The 18,845-nt window shown below is 41.6% G+C and overlaps 1 protein-coding gene across 2 annotated transcripts in view; it reads right to left on the reverse strand.

The window, feature by feature from the left end:
* The window catches only part of PTPRQ (protein tyrosine phosphatase receptor type Q), a 450,263-nt gene that overhangs the window by 12,134 nt on the left and 419,284 nt on the right, over window positions 1-18,845 (reverse strand). For both annotated transcript variants that reach the window (XM_073620248.1, XM_073620247.1), the window contains 3 exons: window positions 6,598-6,674; window positions 1,915-2,049; window positions 1,629-1,754 (listed from right to left, as the gene is read on the reverse strand). In XM_073620248.1, the coding sequence (XP_073476349.1) occupies window positions 1,629-1,754; window positions 1,915-2,049; window positions 6,598-6,674 (338 nt within the window). The remainder of the gene's footprint in view (window positions 1-1,628; window positions 1,755-1,914; window positions 2,050-6,597; window positions 6,675-18,845) is intronic.

The following is an 18,845-nucleotide window of genomic DNA, read 5'->3' on the forward strand; positions in this document are numbered from 1 at the left end:
TGCAATAAGCGTATATTGATCTTTTGCGTAAAATTTATAGCGTCTACAAAATAGGGGATAGTTTTATGGCATTTTTATTTTTTTATTTTTTTTATTAGTAATGGCGGCAATCTGCGATTCTGCGATTTTTATCGGCACTGCGACATTATGGCGGACACATCGGACATTTTTGACACATTTTTGGAACCATTGTCATTTATACAGCGATTAATGCGATTAAAAATGCATTGATTACTGTGTAAATGACACTGGCAGTGAAGGGGTTAACCACTAGGGGGCAGTGAAGGGGTTAAGTGTGTCCTAGGGAGTGATTCTAACTGTGAGGGGGCTGGGCTTGAACACACAGGACAGTGATCACTGCTCTCAATCACAGAGAATGCTTTGTTTACATAAGCATCCCCCCATTCTCCCTCTCCATGACACGATCGTGGGCATCCGGTGGACATCGAGTCTGCGGGACCCGCGGTCACGGTCACGAGGAGACCCCACCCCTGTGACGTCATTGATCCAGCATGCGCCGGTCGATGAGATCACAAGGGGTGGGGCCACTCAGTGAAGTTGCTGAGTGGCCCCACCCCTTAACTATTTAAGCGCTTGCCGACCAGCGCACGCTGGTGTACGTCGGCAGAATGGCAAATGGCAGACAAAAGGGCGTACAGGTACGTCCCCTTTAAGAAATGGCGTCGCGAGCCCCTTAGCTATTTAAGAACTGTCAGATGAAGAAGTGGGCAGATGGCAGGAGCCAGCAATAGGTGCAGGGCTATTTTTTTTCCGGGTTGGTGGCGGCGTTCATGGTGATTGATACCTACATCGGATGACATCTCTGTTTCTGTATTTTAATTTATTTTTGACACTTTTTTTGGTGAATGAGTTGGGGTACAATGTACCCCAACTCATTCACATGGGGGGCAGGTTCTGGGGGCCCCCTTGATGAAGTGTGTCCTAGGGAGTGATTCTAACTGTGAGGGGGCTGGGCTTGAACACACAGGACAGTGATCACTGCTCTCGATCACAGAGAGCAGTAGATCACTGTCCTGTCACTAGGCAGAACGGGGAATGCTTTGTTACATAAGCATCTCCCTGTTCTTCCTCTCTGTGACACGATCGTGGGCACCCGGCGGACATCGAAACACCGCTTCTTAAAGGGGACGTACCTGTACGCCCTTTTGCCTGCCAGTGCCATTCTGGTGACGTTCATCGGCATGTGCTGTTCAGCAAGCGGTTAAAAATGGAAGAAGATTCATCTTTGTTTTTAGTGGAGTCATAGGGGTTGACTTACTAAAGGCAAATAGACTGTGCACTTTGCAAAGTGCAGTTTTTCTTTGCAAGTGCAGTTGCTCCAGAGCTTAGTAAATGAGGTAAACCTTTACTTTGCAAAGAATACCCAATCACCTGCAAGGAATTTTTTTTTTAAAACAGTATTTTTGCTAGCACGTGATCGGATGATGAAAGTCAGCAGAGCTTCTGCTCATTTACTAAGCTCTGGAGCAACTGCTCTTGCAGAGTGCAACTGCACTTTGCAAAGGGCACAGTCTATTTTTCTTTAGTAAATCAACCTGATAGAAGTAGCATGGAACTAAGAAAAAAATATGAGAATGTATTGGAAGTAAAATTAGTGAGTTCATTACCCTTTCCACTTTAAGGTCTCTAATAGTCCAGTCGATTTGAACATCTTCAACAACTTTAGTGATCACAATATCCCCAAAAACTGTCACTGGTTTGTTGTCCTCTGGCCAGTACTGATGACATCTGATCTGTAGAAAGAGTGCCAAATGAATATAAACTGTAACACATATATATTAATATATATATATATAATATACACATATATATATATATATATATATATATATATATATATATATATATATATATATATATATATATATATCCTTGTAATATTTTTAAACTTACTCTGCCTTTTTCGAAGCACTGAGTTAGCATGACTATAGTTTTTGCACGCGTTTCCCAAACCATTCTCCAAAAATCCCCCACAGTTCCAGCCAGTGGTCCTTGTGTGGCAATGAATTCATTAGGACAAATATACCCCTGAAATGACATGTATTGTTATATGACAAACTCTGAATAAATAATAACAATCTTGCACTTCCTTAAAGCAGACCTTCAGTAATTTTTTCAACTTTCCATCTATTACATCTTCTGCCCTTGTTGTTTTAATTTTGGATAGTAAAACATTTTTTTTTCTGCTAGGAAATACCTTATACAGCCCACTTCCTTTTTCTTGTCTGATAAAAAGCCTAGACTTATGACATCATGCACAGCTCTCTCTCTCACTCTCGAAAGAGTTTGCCAGGAAGCGAGGGGGGATGAGTCATTAGAGGGCCAATGAGAGCTGCATAGCTGGAGGTGTGCCTTTGTGTGTCTGTGTAAATCCAGGAAGTGAACAGGCAGCAGCTTCAGCTGCCCACAGTTAAAATGGATACAGCCAGACTCAGTGGAGGGAGATTTCTGCAGTATATTTGGCAAATACAGAATAACAGTATATATAAAATTATATGCAAAGTGGTTGTAGGGAAGCTTCAGGATGGCAAAGATGTTTTTATTACAAATTATGTGAGCAGACTGCAGTTCCTCTTTAAGCTATTATTCTAAAATGGCATTCTAACAGGCTCATCTACTTTGCTCTTTCATCTGTCTATAGTAAGGGAAATGTGTAAAAATATTATCTGTGTTTCAAGAGCCCTGCCCCACCCATTCCTTTTTGTGATTCATTCCAGCATTACCGAGAATACAAACTTTTTCTGATCTTTTGAACGAGTGATCTGTAATTTTAGCAATCTCTTTTCTCCCTTAGCATTGGGTTGCATATTGTAATCTAGGAGTGTAAATTCTCACTAGAATCCAGACTTATGAAAAAGATACAGAGTAACTTCTCTCCATGATAACTACTATGGCAACTCCACAAAATATACATCATAGGTAATAAAGACTCTACTGTATGCAGACAGTGGTACTATGAAATATACAATATTAAAGTGGGGAATTCTTTATCGAAAGTGTTCTTTTTTATACTATGGCCACGTTGAAAGTTCCACTTAAAGCTAACATCCACCAAATATAAATGTTGGCCATTGTACAATAAAAGTAAATGACCACTGATGAAGTGTAGCTGCTGCTGTGTTATATAATACTCTTATGCTCTGTACACACGGTCGGACATTGATCAGACATTCCGACAACAAAATCCGTGGATTTTTTCAGACAGATGTTGGCTCAAACTTGTTTTGCATACACACGGTCACACAAATCTTGTTGGAAATTCCGAACGTCAAGAACGTGGTGATGTACAACACATACGACGAGCCAAGAAAAATGAAGTTCAATAGCCAGTGCATTTCTTCTGCTGGATTCCGAGCATGCGTGGAACTTTGTGTGTCGGAATTGTGTACACACGATCAGAATTTACAAGAACGGATTTTGTTGTCGGAAAATTTGAGATGCAGATCTCAAATTTTGTTTGTCGGAAATTCCGACAGAAAATGTCCGATGGAGCCTACACACGGTCGGAATTTCCGACAACGAGCTCCAATTGAACATTTCCCATTGGAAAATCCAAACGTGTGTACGCGGCATTAGGCCTCATATACACAATATGAAAATCAGAAAGGAAAAGTCGTAAGACGAGCTGTCTGCGGATTTTCTGATCGTTAGTACGGTACTTTCGACAACTGATTTGACTTTTTCGTCAGACATAAGCTGGATGTGCAGGCTAAAAAAGTTTTGTCAGATGTGAACTCAACGTCTGATTTTTGGATGGTCAGTAAGAAATCCATCACACAAAAGTTGAAAGTACAAACATGCATGCTCGGAATCAAGGAATGACTGGGAAGAGTTCAATCTTGTAAACTACTGTTCGTTATCTAGAAATAACATTTGTGACAAGGGCATTGATGAAATGTTGAAATTCAGCACACATTCTCATCTTCATTAATGGGATAATAATGAAGCTGCTTTGCTGGTTATACTGATGTATTTATGCCAAACAAATTTTCAAAGGCTTTTGTTTTGTACGATCTGAAAATCGCAAATCAACTCTCACCAAACTTCTACTAACATGGAATTAGCAGAAGGGCCTAAAGGGTAGCGCTTGAGGAATGAACTTCCTCTTTATACTCTCGTAGTACATTACTACGTTCGTGTTTGTGTTTGTCAAAGGAACATTTGCGGATAGTTAGTATGCTAGACAAAATCCTGCACACACGCTTTTGACAAAAATCGGACGCTCGGTCGTACAACAATCAAACTGTGTGTATGAGGCCTTATGCCGCGTACACACGACCGTACTTTCTGGCAGAATAAACGCTGACAGTTTTTCGACGGAGTCAGACGGAGTTCCACTGAAACTGACTTGCCTACAAATGATCACACCAAAGTCCATTCATTTAGAACGCAATGATGTACGACGGGACTAGAAAAAGGAAGTTCAATAGCCAGTAGCCAATAGCTGCCCTTGTGTAGTTTTTGGTCCGTCGGAAAAACATACAGATGAACCGTTTTCCCGATAGGAATTGATTCCGTCGGAAAGATTTAAAACATGTTCTATTTCTAGGTCCGTCAGAATTTCCTAAAGAAAAAGTCAGATGAAGCCCACACACAATCGGAATATCCAATGGAATGATTCCGTGGACCTTTTCTGCCAGAAAGTCCAGTCGTGTGTACGCGGCATTTAGATTTCGGTTTGAAGTACTCAGATCACAGTGGGTCACTCGCTCTGCAGCTCATCCATTCTGAAAATGTCTTTGATTCTTGGGAATGCAAAAACATTCTATGGTTGAAAGAGGTGTGGATAAACATCACAATCTCCTCTCCTCCAATCACAGAATGACTTGCATTCATCAAATAAATAGCAACAAAGTTTTTCAATGCACAGCTGCAGAGCTAGCGACCTGCTAGGATCTTTGTACTGCAGTTAGAACTGTAAGTTGCAGTGCTAGACATTCAGCGCTCACAATACTGTAAGGGGGGAATGAAAAAAGTGTTATAAAACAAAGTAGCAGGTGCGCACACTTTATTAGTGTTAGTACATAATGGGGGAGATTAACTAAAGCTGGAGCACTCAGAATCTGCTGCAGCTGTTCATGGTAGCCAATCAGCTTCTAACTTCAGCTTCTTCAATTAAGCTGTGACAATTAGGCCCTTTCACACTGGGGCGGTGGGGGCGTCGGCGGTACAACAGCGCTATTTTTAGCGCTGCTGTACCGTCGTTCTTGTAGCTGTATTCGGCCGCTAGCGGTGCGGTTTTAACCCCCGCTGGCGGCCGAAAAAGGGTTAAAATCACTCGTACACCGCTCCTTCACCGCTCCAAAGAAGCGGTTTGCAGGATTTTTTTCACTGTCCTGCCAGCGCACCACTTCAGTGTGAAAGCCCTCGGGCTTTCACACTGAACAAACAGCGGAGGCTGTTTAGGGGCGGTTTGCAGGCGGTATTTTTAGCGCAATACCGCCTGCAAACTGCCTCAGTGTGAAAGGGGCCTTAGAGCCCTTTCACACTGTGCCGCCTAGGGCGTCAGCAGTAAAGTGGCACTATTTTTTAGTGTCGCTTTACCAACGTTTTAGCTGCGCTATTCGGCCGCTAGCGGGGCAGTTTTAACCCCCCGCTAGTGGCCGAAAAGGGGTTAAATCTGCCCACAAAACGCCGCCATAGCGGCGTTTTGCCAGCGGTATCGCAGCGCTGCCCCATTGATTTCAATGGGGAGGAGCGTTGGAGAAGTGGTGTGTTCACCGCTCCTTCACCGCTCCAAAGAAGCTGCTGGCGGGACTTTTTCTGATGCCCTGCCAGCACACTGGTCCAATGTGAAATCCCTCCGGCTTTCACACTGGATTGAATGGAGCCACTTTTTTCAGGTGCTATGCAGGCGCTATTTTTAGCGCTGTAGCGCCTGAAAAACACCTGCAGTGTGAAAGGGGGTCTAAAACCTGGAAGCTGATTGGTTTCTTTGCAGAGCAGCACCAGATTTTTCACTATCCAGTTTTAGTAAATCATCCCCACTGTAGCTACAGTGCAAGTGGCCAAAAATTGTTCACCTTTAAGTCCATGAAAATGCAAATTGTGATTTTTCAAGTCACTTCATGGAGCTAATAGATTATTCAACTAACCTATCATTTACAAAAAAAAAAAAAAAAAAAGAAAAATTTCTATTGTGTAAATTGACAATATAATTGTATTGTATTTGTTCTGTTATGAGTCCTAGAACACAAAGAATTTCTTGCCGTGCCTGACATTAGCCAAGGCCTCTCTTGCCCCAAACTTATATTTCTAGTAAGTGTTATTAGTGTTATTAAATGGAGTCTTCTCTTTATAGACTTTTCTCCCTCTTTCATAATTAGATAGCTTTACTTGAATGTATGCGCTCTTCTGCAATTAGCAGGTTCATTTCTGTAGGAAGATTTTTTTTTTTTTTTTAATTTGGAATTGCTTTTAATAAAAACGTAACAAGAATGTAATTACTGTGCCAGAAGAACATGAGTAATGATTCAAAGGTCTCTGCATGCCAAGAGTATTAGGGATGTTTGAACTGTGGTTTTAGACTTGCTTCCTTAACCAGAGTGGTTTACCATAAAGTATTTTTATACTTACAGACACATAGCTCGCGTTAATGTAATCTGAGCCAGGCACGCCAGCATCCGCGATTAGTTTTACACGGTTATTGTTATCTGTAACACAAAAGCGCAATTCACGTTATTCTATCATGTACATAAAACTAGTCCAAGCTATTTGTAATAAATTAAAGTCAGTATAAGAAATAAAAATATATATTATTAACGGTTTAGGGATATTGCATGCAACAGTGTCCATACACTATATTTTACACTATATTATATTTATGAAGAAAGGTTTATGATTTGTTTCATTCATTAGCAGTGTTCTATTTCTCAGATCCAAAAAAAAATCCTTTAAAAACTGCATGGTTAAGAAATAGATGCCAGTCAGCTCAAAGTACGTTTAAAGCCATGACATTTTGCAATAAGAGAAACCCTGTCAGTAATGTTTTTGCATTTGTGTCCCATTGGGGGATATCCTTTCACTTCCTGACCTAGAGGCACAACAGGAAGTGAAAGGAAATCTCACAGGCAGCTGTCAATGGAAAAAGATTTCCCTCTTTTCCCTCTTTTGACAACATAAATTGTTTTGATTTTATATCACTTCCATTCTCAATGACAATGGTCAACAGGACAGTGAGGGTTAGGGCCAATTAACACTGCAATGTAGAGCGGCAGGAGAAAATCACTGCTCTGACTGGTCTGCGTTCCTGGCTGTGCTAGGGAGCAGTGCGATGTGCGATTCATCGCATTGTTCCCTTTTTTTGTTTATTTTGTATGACCTTTATTTGAACCGTACAAAAACGAAGCCTTCATTCACTGCGATGTCTGCCTGACATTGCAGTGTGATTCGGGCCGCTGCCCTGTAATAATACGCAGCATGCCTGCATTTTATCACAGCACCCTGCAGCACAGTGCGAGGCTGCATTGCAGTGTGAATGGGACACATAGGAAACAACTGCTTCCTGTATGCCCCTGCAGTGACAGACATTTTACCATGCGATAAAACGAATTTCACCGCACATAGTGTGAATTGGCCCTAAATCTGTAGCAGGGATGCAGACAGCAATAGAACCTGACAGAGGTTCCAACACGTCACTCTCCATCCAAAATAAAAAAAAAAGTTTGGGCTTTATATATACTTTAACCGCTTGCCGAATGGCTCATGCCGATATACATCGGCAGGAGGGCACGTATAGGCATATTAACGTACCTGTACGTTGTCCTTTAAGACGTGGCTTGTCGGCGCGCGCCATGAGCTCCGTGAGTGCAATCGTGGGTCCCATGGATTCGATGTCCGAGGTGATACCTGCGATCGTCTCACGGAGAGGAAGAACGGGGAATTGCAAGCATTTCTCTGTTCTGCCTAGTGACAGTGACACTGATCACAGCTCCCTGTAATCGGGAGCAGTGATCAGTGTCGTGTCACACACAGCCCCTCCCCCCCACAGTTAGAAACACTCCCTAGGACACACTGAACCCCTACAGCGCCGCCTCCTGGTTAACCCCTACATTGCCAGTCACATTTACACAGTAATCAATGCATTTTTAATCGCACTGATTGCTGTATAAATGTGAAAGGTCCCAAAATAGCGCCAAAAGTGTCCAATCTGTCTGCCATAATGTCACAGTCACGATAAAAAATGCTGTTCATTGCCATTACTAGTAAAAAAAAAAATATTAATAAAACTATCCCCTATTTTGTAAACACTATAACTTTTGTGCAAACCAATCAATAAACGCTTATTGCGATTTTTTTACCAAAAATATTTAGAAGAATACGTATCGGCCTAAACTGAGGAAAAAAATGTTTTTTTATATATTTTTGGGGGATATTTATTATAGCAAAAAAAATTTTTAAATTGACGCTTTTTTTTTGTTTACAGCGCAAAAAATAAAAACCACAGAGGTGCTCAAATACCACCAAAAGAAAGCTTTATTTGTGGGGAGAAAAGGACATCAATTTTGTTTGGGAGCACTGGCGCACGACCGCGCAATTGTCAGTTAAAGCAACGCAATGCCGAATCGCAAAAAGTGCTCTGGTCTTTTTCCAGCCAAATAGTCCGGGGCTGAAGTGGTTAACCAGCTGTGGATACTAGTTGTACTACACACATTCAAAAAAACGATCAAAATAATATGACGGTGTAGTACATTCTGTCCATTTGCCACTTGCTGCTCCTTCCCCTTTGCACTTGCTAGCAATTCCAGACTGTCAATATGATAGTTATGTTATAGTAGATTTAGACATGCATCTAATTGTCCCTTGCCTCTGAAGCCCAATCCACGTTTAGATCGTGCTCCAGAGGCTACTGACAGGCAGTGAGGAAGTGATGTGGCGCCTCCTCACCACCTGTTTTAATCTTATTTTTGCCAACAAATGCACCGCAACTACGTGCATTGCACGCGGTTTCATGGTGTTTGTGGCGTTTTCCCATTGACCTGAATGTGCAGCGCTCAGCGGGCTTGCTACATCGCTACATGCCGGGTCAATTTTGCTGATGGCACGAAGCCTTGTGGCCACAGCATGTAAACATCCCTGTCCAATGCCTATTGCCGCTTAAGGGCGGCAGTTGGCGGGCTGCAAAAACAACTGCGCATTTTTGCCGCCCCCCAACCACAAATCCTAATGAGGCCTTACTGTGTAAATGAACAGATGTAATAGCTTCTGCCGCCAAATAACAGATCGTCTGACACAGTGTTTATAGTCACTGTTCAGATGTGAGATAGAGAGATACAAAGTAATATGCTTTTGCATCTATTCTATTTCAGTTATCTGCAGATACAAGGGATGAGCTTCGATCTGCAAATGATAGTTCCTATTTAACCCCTTACTGACCCTTATTTTATACAAATGTTATTTCTATTTTTCTGATCACCACCTCCCGCCTGCGCTATAGCGGAAAGACGGCTACAGGCCTTAATTGCCAGGAGGGCATCCATGTACGTCCTCCCGAGAATGCACGCTCTGTGATCAGCGAGTCAATGAGACTTGGCTGATCATAGATCGGAGTAAGGGGCCAATCCCAGCCCCTTACCACGTAATCAGCTGTCAGCCAATGACAGATGATCCCATGATGTAAACAGAAGATCGTAATTGGCTTTCTTTTTTCTTCACACTGACAGCGTAAGGAGAAAAATAAAAAGCTGATTGCCGGCTTCTGTCCAGAGGGACATCGGTCCTCATCATGGAGAGCCACTGCCACCAGCACCGTTTCATCAGTGCAGCCTATCAGTGCCCATCAGTGCTACCTTATCAGTGCAGCCTATCAGTGCCCATCAGTACCGCCTATCGGTGCCCATCAGTGCTGCTTTATCAGTGCAGCCTATCAGTGCCCATCAGTGCAGCCTATCAATGCCCATCAGTGCTGCCTTATCAGTGCCCATCAGTGCCCATCAGTGCTGCCTTATCAGTGCTGCCTTATCAGTGCAGCCTATCAGTGCCCATCAGTGCCCATCAGTGCTGCCTTATCAGTGCAGCCTATCAGTGCCCATCAGTGCTGCCTATCAGTGACCATCAGTACCCATCAGTGCTGCCTATCAGTGCACATCAATAAAGGAGAAAAATTACCCATTTCCAAAATTTTATAACAATCTATGAAACAGGTTTTTTTATTTTTCAAAATTTTCGTTGTTTTTTTTTTTTTTGCAAAAAATAAAAAAGCCAACAGTGATTAAATACCACCAAAAGAAAGCTCTATTTGTGAAAAAAAATGATAAAAATGGCATTGTCATTCAAAGAGTGACAGTGCTGAAAGCTGAAAATTGGTCTGGGCAGGAAGGAGGTTTAAGTGCCCAGTAAGCAAGTGTTTAATATTTTAATTTTTTTCAGTGTCATATTACAGTGCAAAATTGAAAATACATTACGTGTAAATAATTTTTCAATGTTTTGTACTAGACTCCTAATTTTAGTGTAATTTTAAATAGGACAAATGATAAAATAAAATGTATACTTTTTTAACACTATTTTTTTTTAAACGAGGACTAATCAAATTATGAAAAAACTACATTTTAGTTTTGTTACAATTTGTTTATGGATTGCATTAAAAATAATATAAAAAAAAAGTAAAAGTCAAAGTAAAAGTTTATCCTTAGGCTTAGGTGAAAACATTTGTTTTCGTTTTGAATAGGGTAGGTAAAGCCTCATACACGGGATCACATTTTCGTCCGGGAATTGTGTGATGACAGACTGTTGTCCTAAAATCCATTAGTACGCTCCTTCAGACAATTGTTGTCCAACTTTCAGCCACCAAATGTTGGATGGCAGGCTAGTAAATTTTCGGTGGACAACGGTCTGTTGTCAGATTTTCCTATCGTCTGTACACAAGTCCGTCACACAAAAGTTGAAAGTACAAACACGCATGCTCAGAATCAATGCTCACCAAACAGGACATTAGCAGAAGGTGCCCAAAGGGTGGCGCTCAAGAGCTGAAATTCCTCGTAGTACGTCACTACGTTCGTGTTTGTTGGCCGACAATTGTGTACCGTTTGTATGCAAGACAAGTTCCTGGCACACTCCCTTCGGACAAAAGTCTGATGCTTTGTTGGCCAACAATCTGATCGTGTGTACCAGGCTTAAAAGTTAGACCCTCCGTCAATTGTTATGCCCCCATTGGAGATATCCACCCCTCTATTTACTATATACTGGTGACCATTTTCATTGAGAAAGAAAATAAGGGGGAATTCCAGATTTTCTTCTTGTTCCCATAAAAAGAGGTAAGAGGGAAATCTTACAATGTGGACCACTTGTTCTGGTGATAACTGTCTCCTCTAATTGTGAGAGATTTCCTCTACCTTCTTGTTGCATCTTTGGCACAGCAAGTGAAGGGAAACCCGGTGGTACACAGACAGACTGGGAACAAAATAACATGGCAGGGGTTTTAACCTTTCCCTACTATATCTAACACTAATGCCCTGTACACACGGTCGGACATTGATCGGACATTCCGACAACAAAATCCTAGGATTTTTTCCAACAGATGTTGGCTCAAACTTGTCTTGCATACACACGGTCACACAAAGTTGTTGGAAAATCCGATCATTCTGAACGCGGTGACGTAAAACACGTACGTCGGGACTATAAACGGGGCAGTAGCCAATAGCTTTCATCTCTTTATTTATTCTGAGCATGCGTGGCACTTTGTGCGTCAGATTTGTGTACACACGATTGGAAATTCCGACAACGGATTTTGTTGTTGGAAAATTTTATAGCAAGCTCTCAAACTTTGTGTGTCGGAAATTCCTATGGAAAATGTGTGATGGAGCCCACACATGGTCAGAATTTCCGACAACAAGGTCCTATCACACATTTTCCATCGGAAAATCCTATCGTGTGTACAGGGCATTAGGCTCAGTTCACACACATAATATGATTTTTACTTGGTTCGTAGTTGCAATTATGTAGTGCAACTGTGGTTTGCATATTCTCTGGGGCCAAATTTCACTGTAAATTGCACTAAAGTAGCACAGGACCCTTTCCCAAAGTCGCATCATAGCTGCACTGCATTGATGTAAATGGGCACCATTGGAAGCAATGTTATACCATTGTCATGCGATGCAGTGAGCCCCAAGCCACATCTGAAATCGCATCAGTGTGTTAAATAAAATAAATTGAATAAGCTGAAGTTAGAAGCTGATTGGCTACCATGCGCAGCTGCTTTAGATATTGGGTTCTCCAGTTTAAGTAAATCTTCCCCTATGTATTGCTATAGGCGGAGCTGTACGTTTTCCTGAATCACACTCCTGAGTAGCTTTGTCTTAGGTCACAATTACTATTAAATGAAACAGCAAAGGGGCCAATATTTCCACATTTCATACCATGGTTTATATAAGGGAAGATTCAACACACATGCTTTGAATAATAAGAATATAACGACAAACTAGAGATTATATTTCAAACCAAGATTGTAAAATATTGTAACAGATAACATCCTATTCAATTATTCCACTTAGGCCCCTTTCACACTTGAAAGCCGTGATTTCACAGCTGCGATTTTGACGTGATTTCAGGGAATGCCCGTGTGATCTATGGACCTCAACTTGCATCAAAGTCGGACCAAAGTAGTACAAGGACTACTTTGAAGTCTGTGTGACTTGAAGTCACACAGATATGAACGGTACTCATTGGAAATCACGGGGTACGACTTGTTATGCGACTTTGCAGTCCCAAGTCGCAGGACAAGTCGCACAAGTGTGAAAGGGGCCAGAGGAAGACAAAAGTCTCCATTTGTTTACTTATTTTGACTCACACAGTAGCTTATTTAAAATCATAGCTTGCATTATAAAGTTATATAAACTTCAAATATATCAGTTTTAGTTCAGATATGGAAACTTTAAGGCTGGGTTCACACTGTTGCGAATTGGATGCAAGTTTCTCCGCATCCAATTCGCATAGCAAGAGATTGTGACCGGCTCTCTATGGAGCCGACTCACACATCTCCACAGCGGCTCAGCTGCGATTTGCACAAGAGTCCTGTGCATCTTTTGGTCCGTTTCAGCTCTATATTCAGAAAAAATTGGGGCTGAAATTGGACCTGAAACAGTGAGTTGTGATGCACCGGACACCTGCTGTGAGCTGGAGCGTGCTGCCGTGTGAACCCAGCCTAAAGCAAACCTGTGCTCTGCACATCATTTTCCCATTTCCTTTGCTCCCATGCCATCCTGTTCAGATAATATGAGCAAAGAAAAGGAGCATCAGACTAAGAATCAGTGTAATTGCCTGCATTCGATTCAGGGGGGTTCATTGAATGTTCGCTGAATATCAAAAATCCAGAACTTAAAAGCGAACTCCATTGAAGTCTATAGAGGCGAATCTTGAACATAATTTTTGGCAATTTTCAAGGCTATTAGGTACAGGGTTAAGATAATATATGTAAAAACTGTTTTAAATTGTAAAAAATAAACTTACACCCAAGCATAAAATCCCCCCCCCCCCCAAAAAAAAATATTTTTGTGGCCCGTCTAATACTTGTAGCCCTTACACCATAACATACTTACATCAATGCAAGTGACGGGACACCTACCCTTGAAAACAGCAATTGCGATACACGTTACATATCGCTTTGCATGTCAGAGTGAGAACAATATTTTTAGCACTGGGCCTCCTTCATAACACTAAACTGATGACCTGTAGGGAGCTTTTAAAGCATTGCCTATGGAAAATATAGGGTATTGAAATTTGTCGCCATTTCACGGGTGTGTGCAAATTTAATTTTGATATATTGGGTATCTATTAGCTAGACTAGCGGTTGTGTCCCCAACAATTAACTTTAGTGTAGTTTTTTTACTGAAATTTTGTGTTTCCTTGACCTTTGTGGTAATATTGTGTGACATTAAAAATTGTAACCACCACTATTTTATTTTCTAGGGTGTCTGCTTTCAGAAAATATATAATGTTTGGGGGTTTTATGTAACCTTCAGGCCATATTCTATAATCACATATTTTGGATTTATTTTTAAGTTTTACAGTTCGTTTGGTCTAAATGCAGCAGTGAAACCCTAATCTGATTTATTTTAACTTGGAAAAAATATGTTTTTAAAAAATTTTGACTGCAAAGCCTGCATTTTTTATCCTGTGTTTAAAGGCTTAAATTAAACAGAGAAAGTAGCAGTCACAACAGATCTTAAAGTTATATAAAGATTACTCTTAAAAATATACAGTACCTAAAGCCCTCAGTGTTGTACAAATTGACCAGAGGCACAATAGTTTAAAGCCCAACTCCGGTCAAAAAAATGTTCTTTCCCATGCAGTGGGGCTGTGCTTGTTTTGTCTAGGGGTAATCACAGAGTCTATACTCACCCAATCCTTCGATCCTGCAGGAAAAATCACTCCCCCATCATCCAGCAGTGGACTGTTCCTGAAGTCTTCACGTCCACAGCCAGTCTATGGGTGTGATGACATCAGGAACATTCCACCTCACAAGACCACTAGACTAGACTAGACTAGACTAGACTAGACTAGATTAGGTGAATATATCTTGTCTCTCCAATGCCCTAGACCAGGGATCTCCAAACTACGGCCCTCCAGCTGTTGCAAAACTACACGTCCCATGAGGCATTGTAAAACTCTGACATTCACAGACATGACTATACATGATGAGAATTGTAGTTCCTGAACAACTGGAGGGCCATAGTTTGGAACCCCTGCCCTAGACAACAACCAAGCAGTTAACTCATGCAGTGTGGGCACAGCCCCACTGCGATGGAAAAAAATGCCCAGAGTTCAGCTCTAATAGTATAGTTTGTACATCCCTGTATCCCCAGTCATTCTTAAAAATGTAAAAATATAGACTTCCGGTATGTGTATGCTACAAATTGGTTAGCATGGAGACATTATGCATGGAATTAAATAGATCAAAAATAGATTCTTTGGTGTCCCTGAGGATGGCTGTGTCCTCACCGTTCTCACCTTGCCCATATACAACTCCTGGGGTTTGAGAGGGGTGAAATGTTCCCCTTAAAGCCTGCCCTGTTTCTTCTACCTACTCAGTGCCAGCACCCCAACCTCTTCCTCACTGCCAGAACGCCAACCATCCTTCTCACTTCCAGCACATAAATATTCCTTCTCCTCATCGCCAGCACCATTCTTCTGCTGCCTCATAGCATTTCACATACCAGTGGAGGGCAGATATTGCCTCCTGTGAAAAGTAATGACAGCTAGCACATGGCCTTTTAAGCAAAATAATAGTAGCTGAGTACATGTGACAATGTGGTGTAGCACCAGTCACAAAAAAAATTGTAAATACTGGCTGGAAGATCATGGCCATGGGTATGATTTGGGAGGAAATGTCTTCCTTTTACTTTTGCAGCAGTACTGCAGAGGTCTGTGGACAGACTGAAATGTGTGCCCTTAAGGAAGAGGAGGATGAAAGGGACACGTCAATAGCACTTAAAAACATGGCTGCTATATGCCCTTGAGGAGGAGGAGGGGGAAAAGACCGCATAGGGAGTCCATAAAAATGGCTAAAATGCATGCCCTTAAAGGCTAAGTTCACCAGCGCTCTCGTAGTTCATTGAGAACTACAAGCAGTGTGCCATGGTGGCAGAAGGGTCTTGTGGTTCATTCATTCACAGAACTCTGTGAATGAATTATATGGGTGAGTGGGCAGAGCCCTGCATGGACGCACCATTTTCAAATTAAGACAGCGGGTATGGGAAAGGATCCCCTGTACACTGTCATGAGCAAAGGAGGAAGAGGGGGTTTAGGGGAGGATGTTAAACATGTTACACACTAAATATGGGTGTAACATGTAACATGTTCGGAAAGGTGAACTTATCCTTTAAAAGTATCTCTCAAGCATGTAATTGAAAGGATTGATGTTTTTTTCCATGTTTCACTTCAAGCTGCATTAAAAATTGGGCCCGCTCCCCTCTGTACGGTATTTAAAACATTTTTTTGCATTTGTACATGTTCCCCATGTCCAGCTTTGCTCACCCTTTGTTTGAAAATCCCTTTCCTATTATCCCTGAAAATAGGCAGAATTAATTTTTAGGATTCACATATATATATATATATATATATATATATATATATATATATATATATATTGTTTTATAGTTATTTACAGCCATTTAGAGATCCAAGTCATACTATGAATAATAGAGAAAGAACAATGAAATTGCAAATAACTCAACAAAATAATATTATCCACTTCTAATTGTATCTTGCCATGTCCCTAAGTAAATGAACTTAGGATATGCAAGTTTAACACTTTTCACCCTCTCCTGCACTGAGGGGACAGAAGGGACCCGGGACGGCTGTCAAGAAAAGAATGTTAAAGAGGTTGGTTTCTTGGGTCACATTACAAAGCTAAGACACTATTAAGTCTACTATTCCTTGCACCTGCATATAAAAGCCTGGGTGCAGAATTACTCAAACACTCTGCCTTGGAACATTACAAGGGTCATTTCAAGATCACACAGCAGTTGTAAGAGGAAAAGTATAACTTGTACTAGAAGACAAACAATGCATACATGCTAATTTGAGTTTTGGTTTCACTGTTACTGAGTTAAAAGTATTAAAGCCACTGGATCACCATGACAGTCAGCATTTTCAGAAAGAGAGTTCAGCTATATTAGACTACATATTTAATTCAGTACAAGTTTGTATTAATGCATTCTCTGTATGTTTCCTTTCACCACTCTGCAACAAATTGTCATATTAAGGTTGTTAGAGAAGGACGAATTCTCTTCAGTAGGGATGAGCCGAACACCCCCCTGTTCGGTTCGCACCAGAACATGCAAACAGGCAAAACATTTGTTTGAACACGCGAACACCGTTAAAGTCTATGGGACACGAACATGAATAATCAAAAGTGCTAATTTTAAAGGCTTATATGCAAGTTATTGTCATAAAAAGTGTTTGGGGACCTGGGTCCTGCCCCATGGGACATGGATCAATGCAAAAAAAAGTTTTAAAAACGGCCGTTTTTTCGGAGCAGTGATTTTAACAATGCTTAAAGTGAAACAATAAAAGTGTAATATTCCTTTAAATTTCGTACCTGAGGGGTGTCTATAGTATGCCTGTAAAGGGGCGCATGTTTCACGTGTTTAGAACAATCTGACAGCAAAATGACATTTCAAAGGAAAAAAATTTAAAACTACTCGCAGCTATTAATGAATTGTCGGTCCGACAATACACATAAAAGTTCATTAATAAAAACAGCATGGGATTTCCCCACAGGGGAAACCTGAACCAAATTTTTTTTTAAAAATGGCGAGGGGGGGTCCCCCTAAATTCCATACCAGGCCCTTCAGGTCTGGTATGGATATTAAAGGGAACCCCGCACCAAAATAAAAAAAAAATGGCGTGGGGGTCCCCCTCAAAATCCATACCAGACCCTTCAGTTCTGGTATGGATTTTAAGGGGAACTCCACGCCAAAACTTTTTAAAAAATGGCGTGGGGTCCCCCCAAAAATCCATACCAGACCCTTATCCAAGCACGCAACCTGGCAGACCGCAGGAAAAGAGGGGGGGACGAGAGAGTGCCCCCCCCTCCTGAACCATACCAGGCCACATGCCCTCAACATTGGGAGGGTGCTTTGGGGTCCCCCTCAAAGCACCTTGTCCCCATGTTGATGGGAACAAGGGCCTCATCCCCACAACCCTTGCCCGGTGGTTGTGGGGGTCTGTGGGCGGGGGCTTATCGGAATCCGGAAGCCCCCTTTAACAAGGGGACCCCAGATCCCGGCCCCCCCTGTGTGAAATGGTAAGGGGGTACAAAAGTACCCCTACTATTTCACAAAAAAAGTGTCAAAAATGTTAAAAATGACATGAGACGCCGCGGAGGAAGATGCCGGACGAGAACACTGGAGCAAGAAGCTGGACCAAAGCACCCTCCCAATGTTGAGGGCATGTGGCCTGGTACGGTTCAGGAGGGGGGGTGCACTCTCATCCCCCCCTCTTTTCCTGTGGCCTGCCACGCCATTTTTTTTCTAATTTTGGTGCGGGGTTCCCCTTAATATCCATACCAGACCTGAAGGGTATGGTATGGAATTTAGGGGGACCCCCACGCCATTTTTTTTTTAAATTTTGGTTCGGGGTTCCCCTGTGGGGAAATCCCATGCCATTTTCATCAATGAACTTTTATGTGTATTGTCGGACCGACAATTCATTAATAGCCGCGAGTAGTTTTAAATTACTTTTTTTCCTTTGAAATGTCATTTTGCTGTCAGACTGTTCTAAACACGGGAAACATGCGCCCCTTTACAGACATACTATAGACACCCCCCAGGTACAAAATTTAAAGGAATATTACACTTTTATTGTTTCACTTTAAGCATTATTAAAATCACTGCTCCCGAAAAAACAGCCGTTTTTAAAACTTTTTTTGCATTGATCTATGTCCCCAAACACTTTTTATGACAATACCATGCATATAAGCCTTTAAAATTAGCACTTTTGATTTCTCCCATAGACTTTTAAAGGGTGTTCCGCGGCTTTTGAATTTGCCGCGAACACCCCAAATTGTTCGCTGTTCGGCGGTCGATGTTCGAGTCGAACATGAGTTCGCCTCGAACTCGAAGCTCATCCCTACTCTTCACTATCGGACAATGACTGGCAGATTGTCTTTTGCACTCTATTTGTAAAAAAAAAAAAACATTGTATGGATTCCTACACTATGGCAGAACTGGTGACAGAGCATCCACAGCCAGAGGTATATTTTACTGCCAAAAAGTTCTCTTATGTCAACATTTTTTTTTCATTGGCTGATTATTGGGTGGATACTAATTTTTGCATTTAGAGTGTTTACTATGACAAGAAAAATGGTTGCGCTTGGGATTTAGATG

The sequence above is a fragment of the Aquarana catesbeiana genome, linkage group LG03 (genome assembly GCF_042186555.1).
Source record: "Aquarana catesbeiana isolate 2022-GZ linkage group LG03, ASM4218655v1, whole genome shotgun sequence".
NCBI lineage: Eukaryota > Metazoa > Chordata > Amphibia > Anura > Ranidae > Aquarana > Aquarana catesbeiana.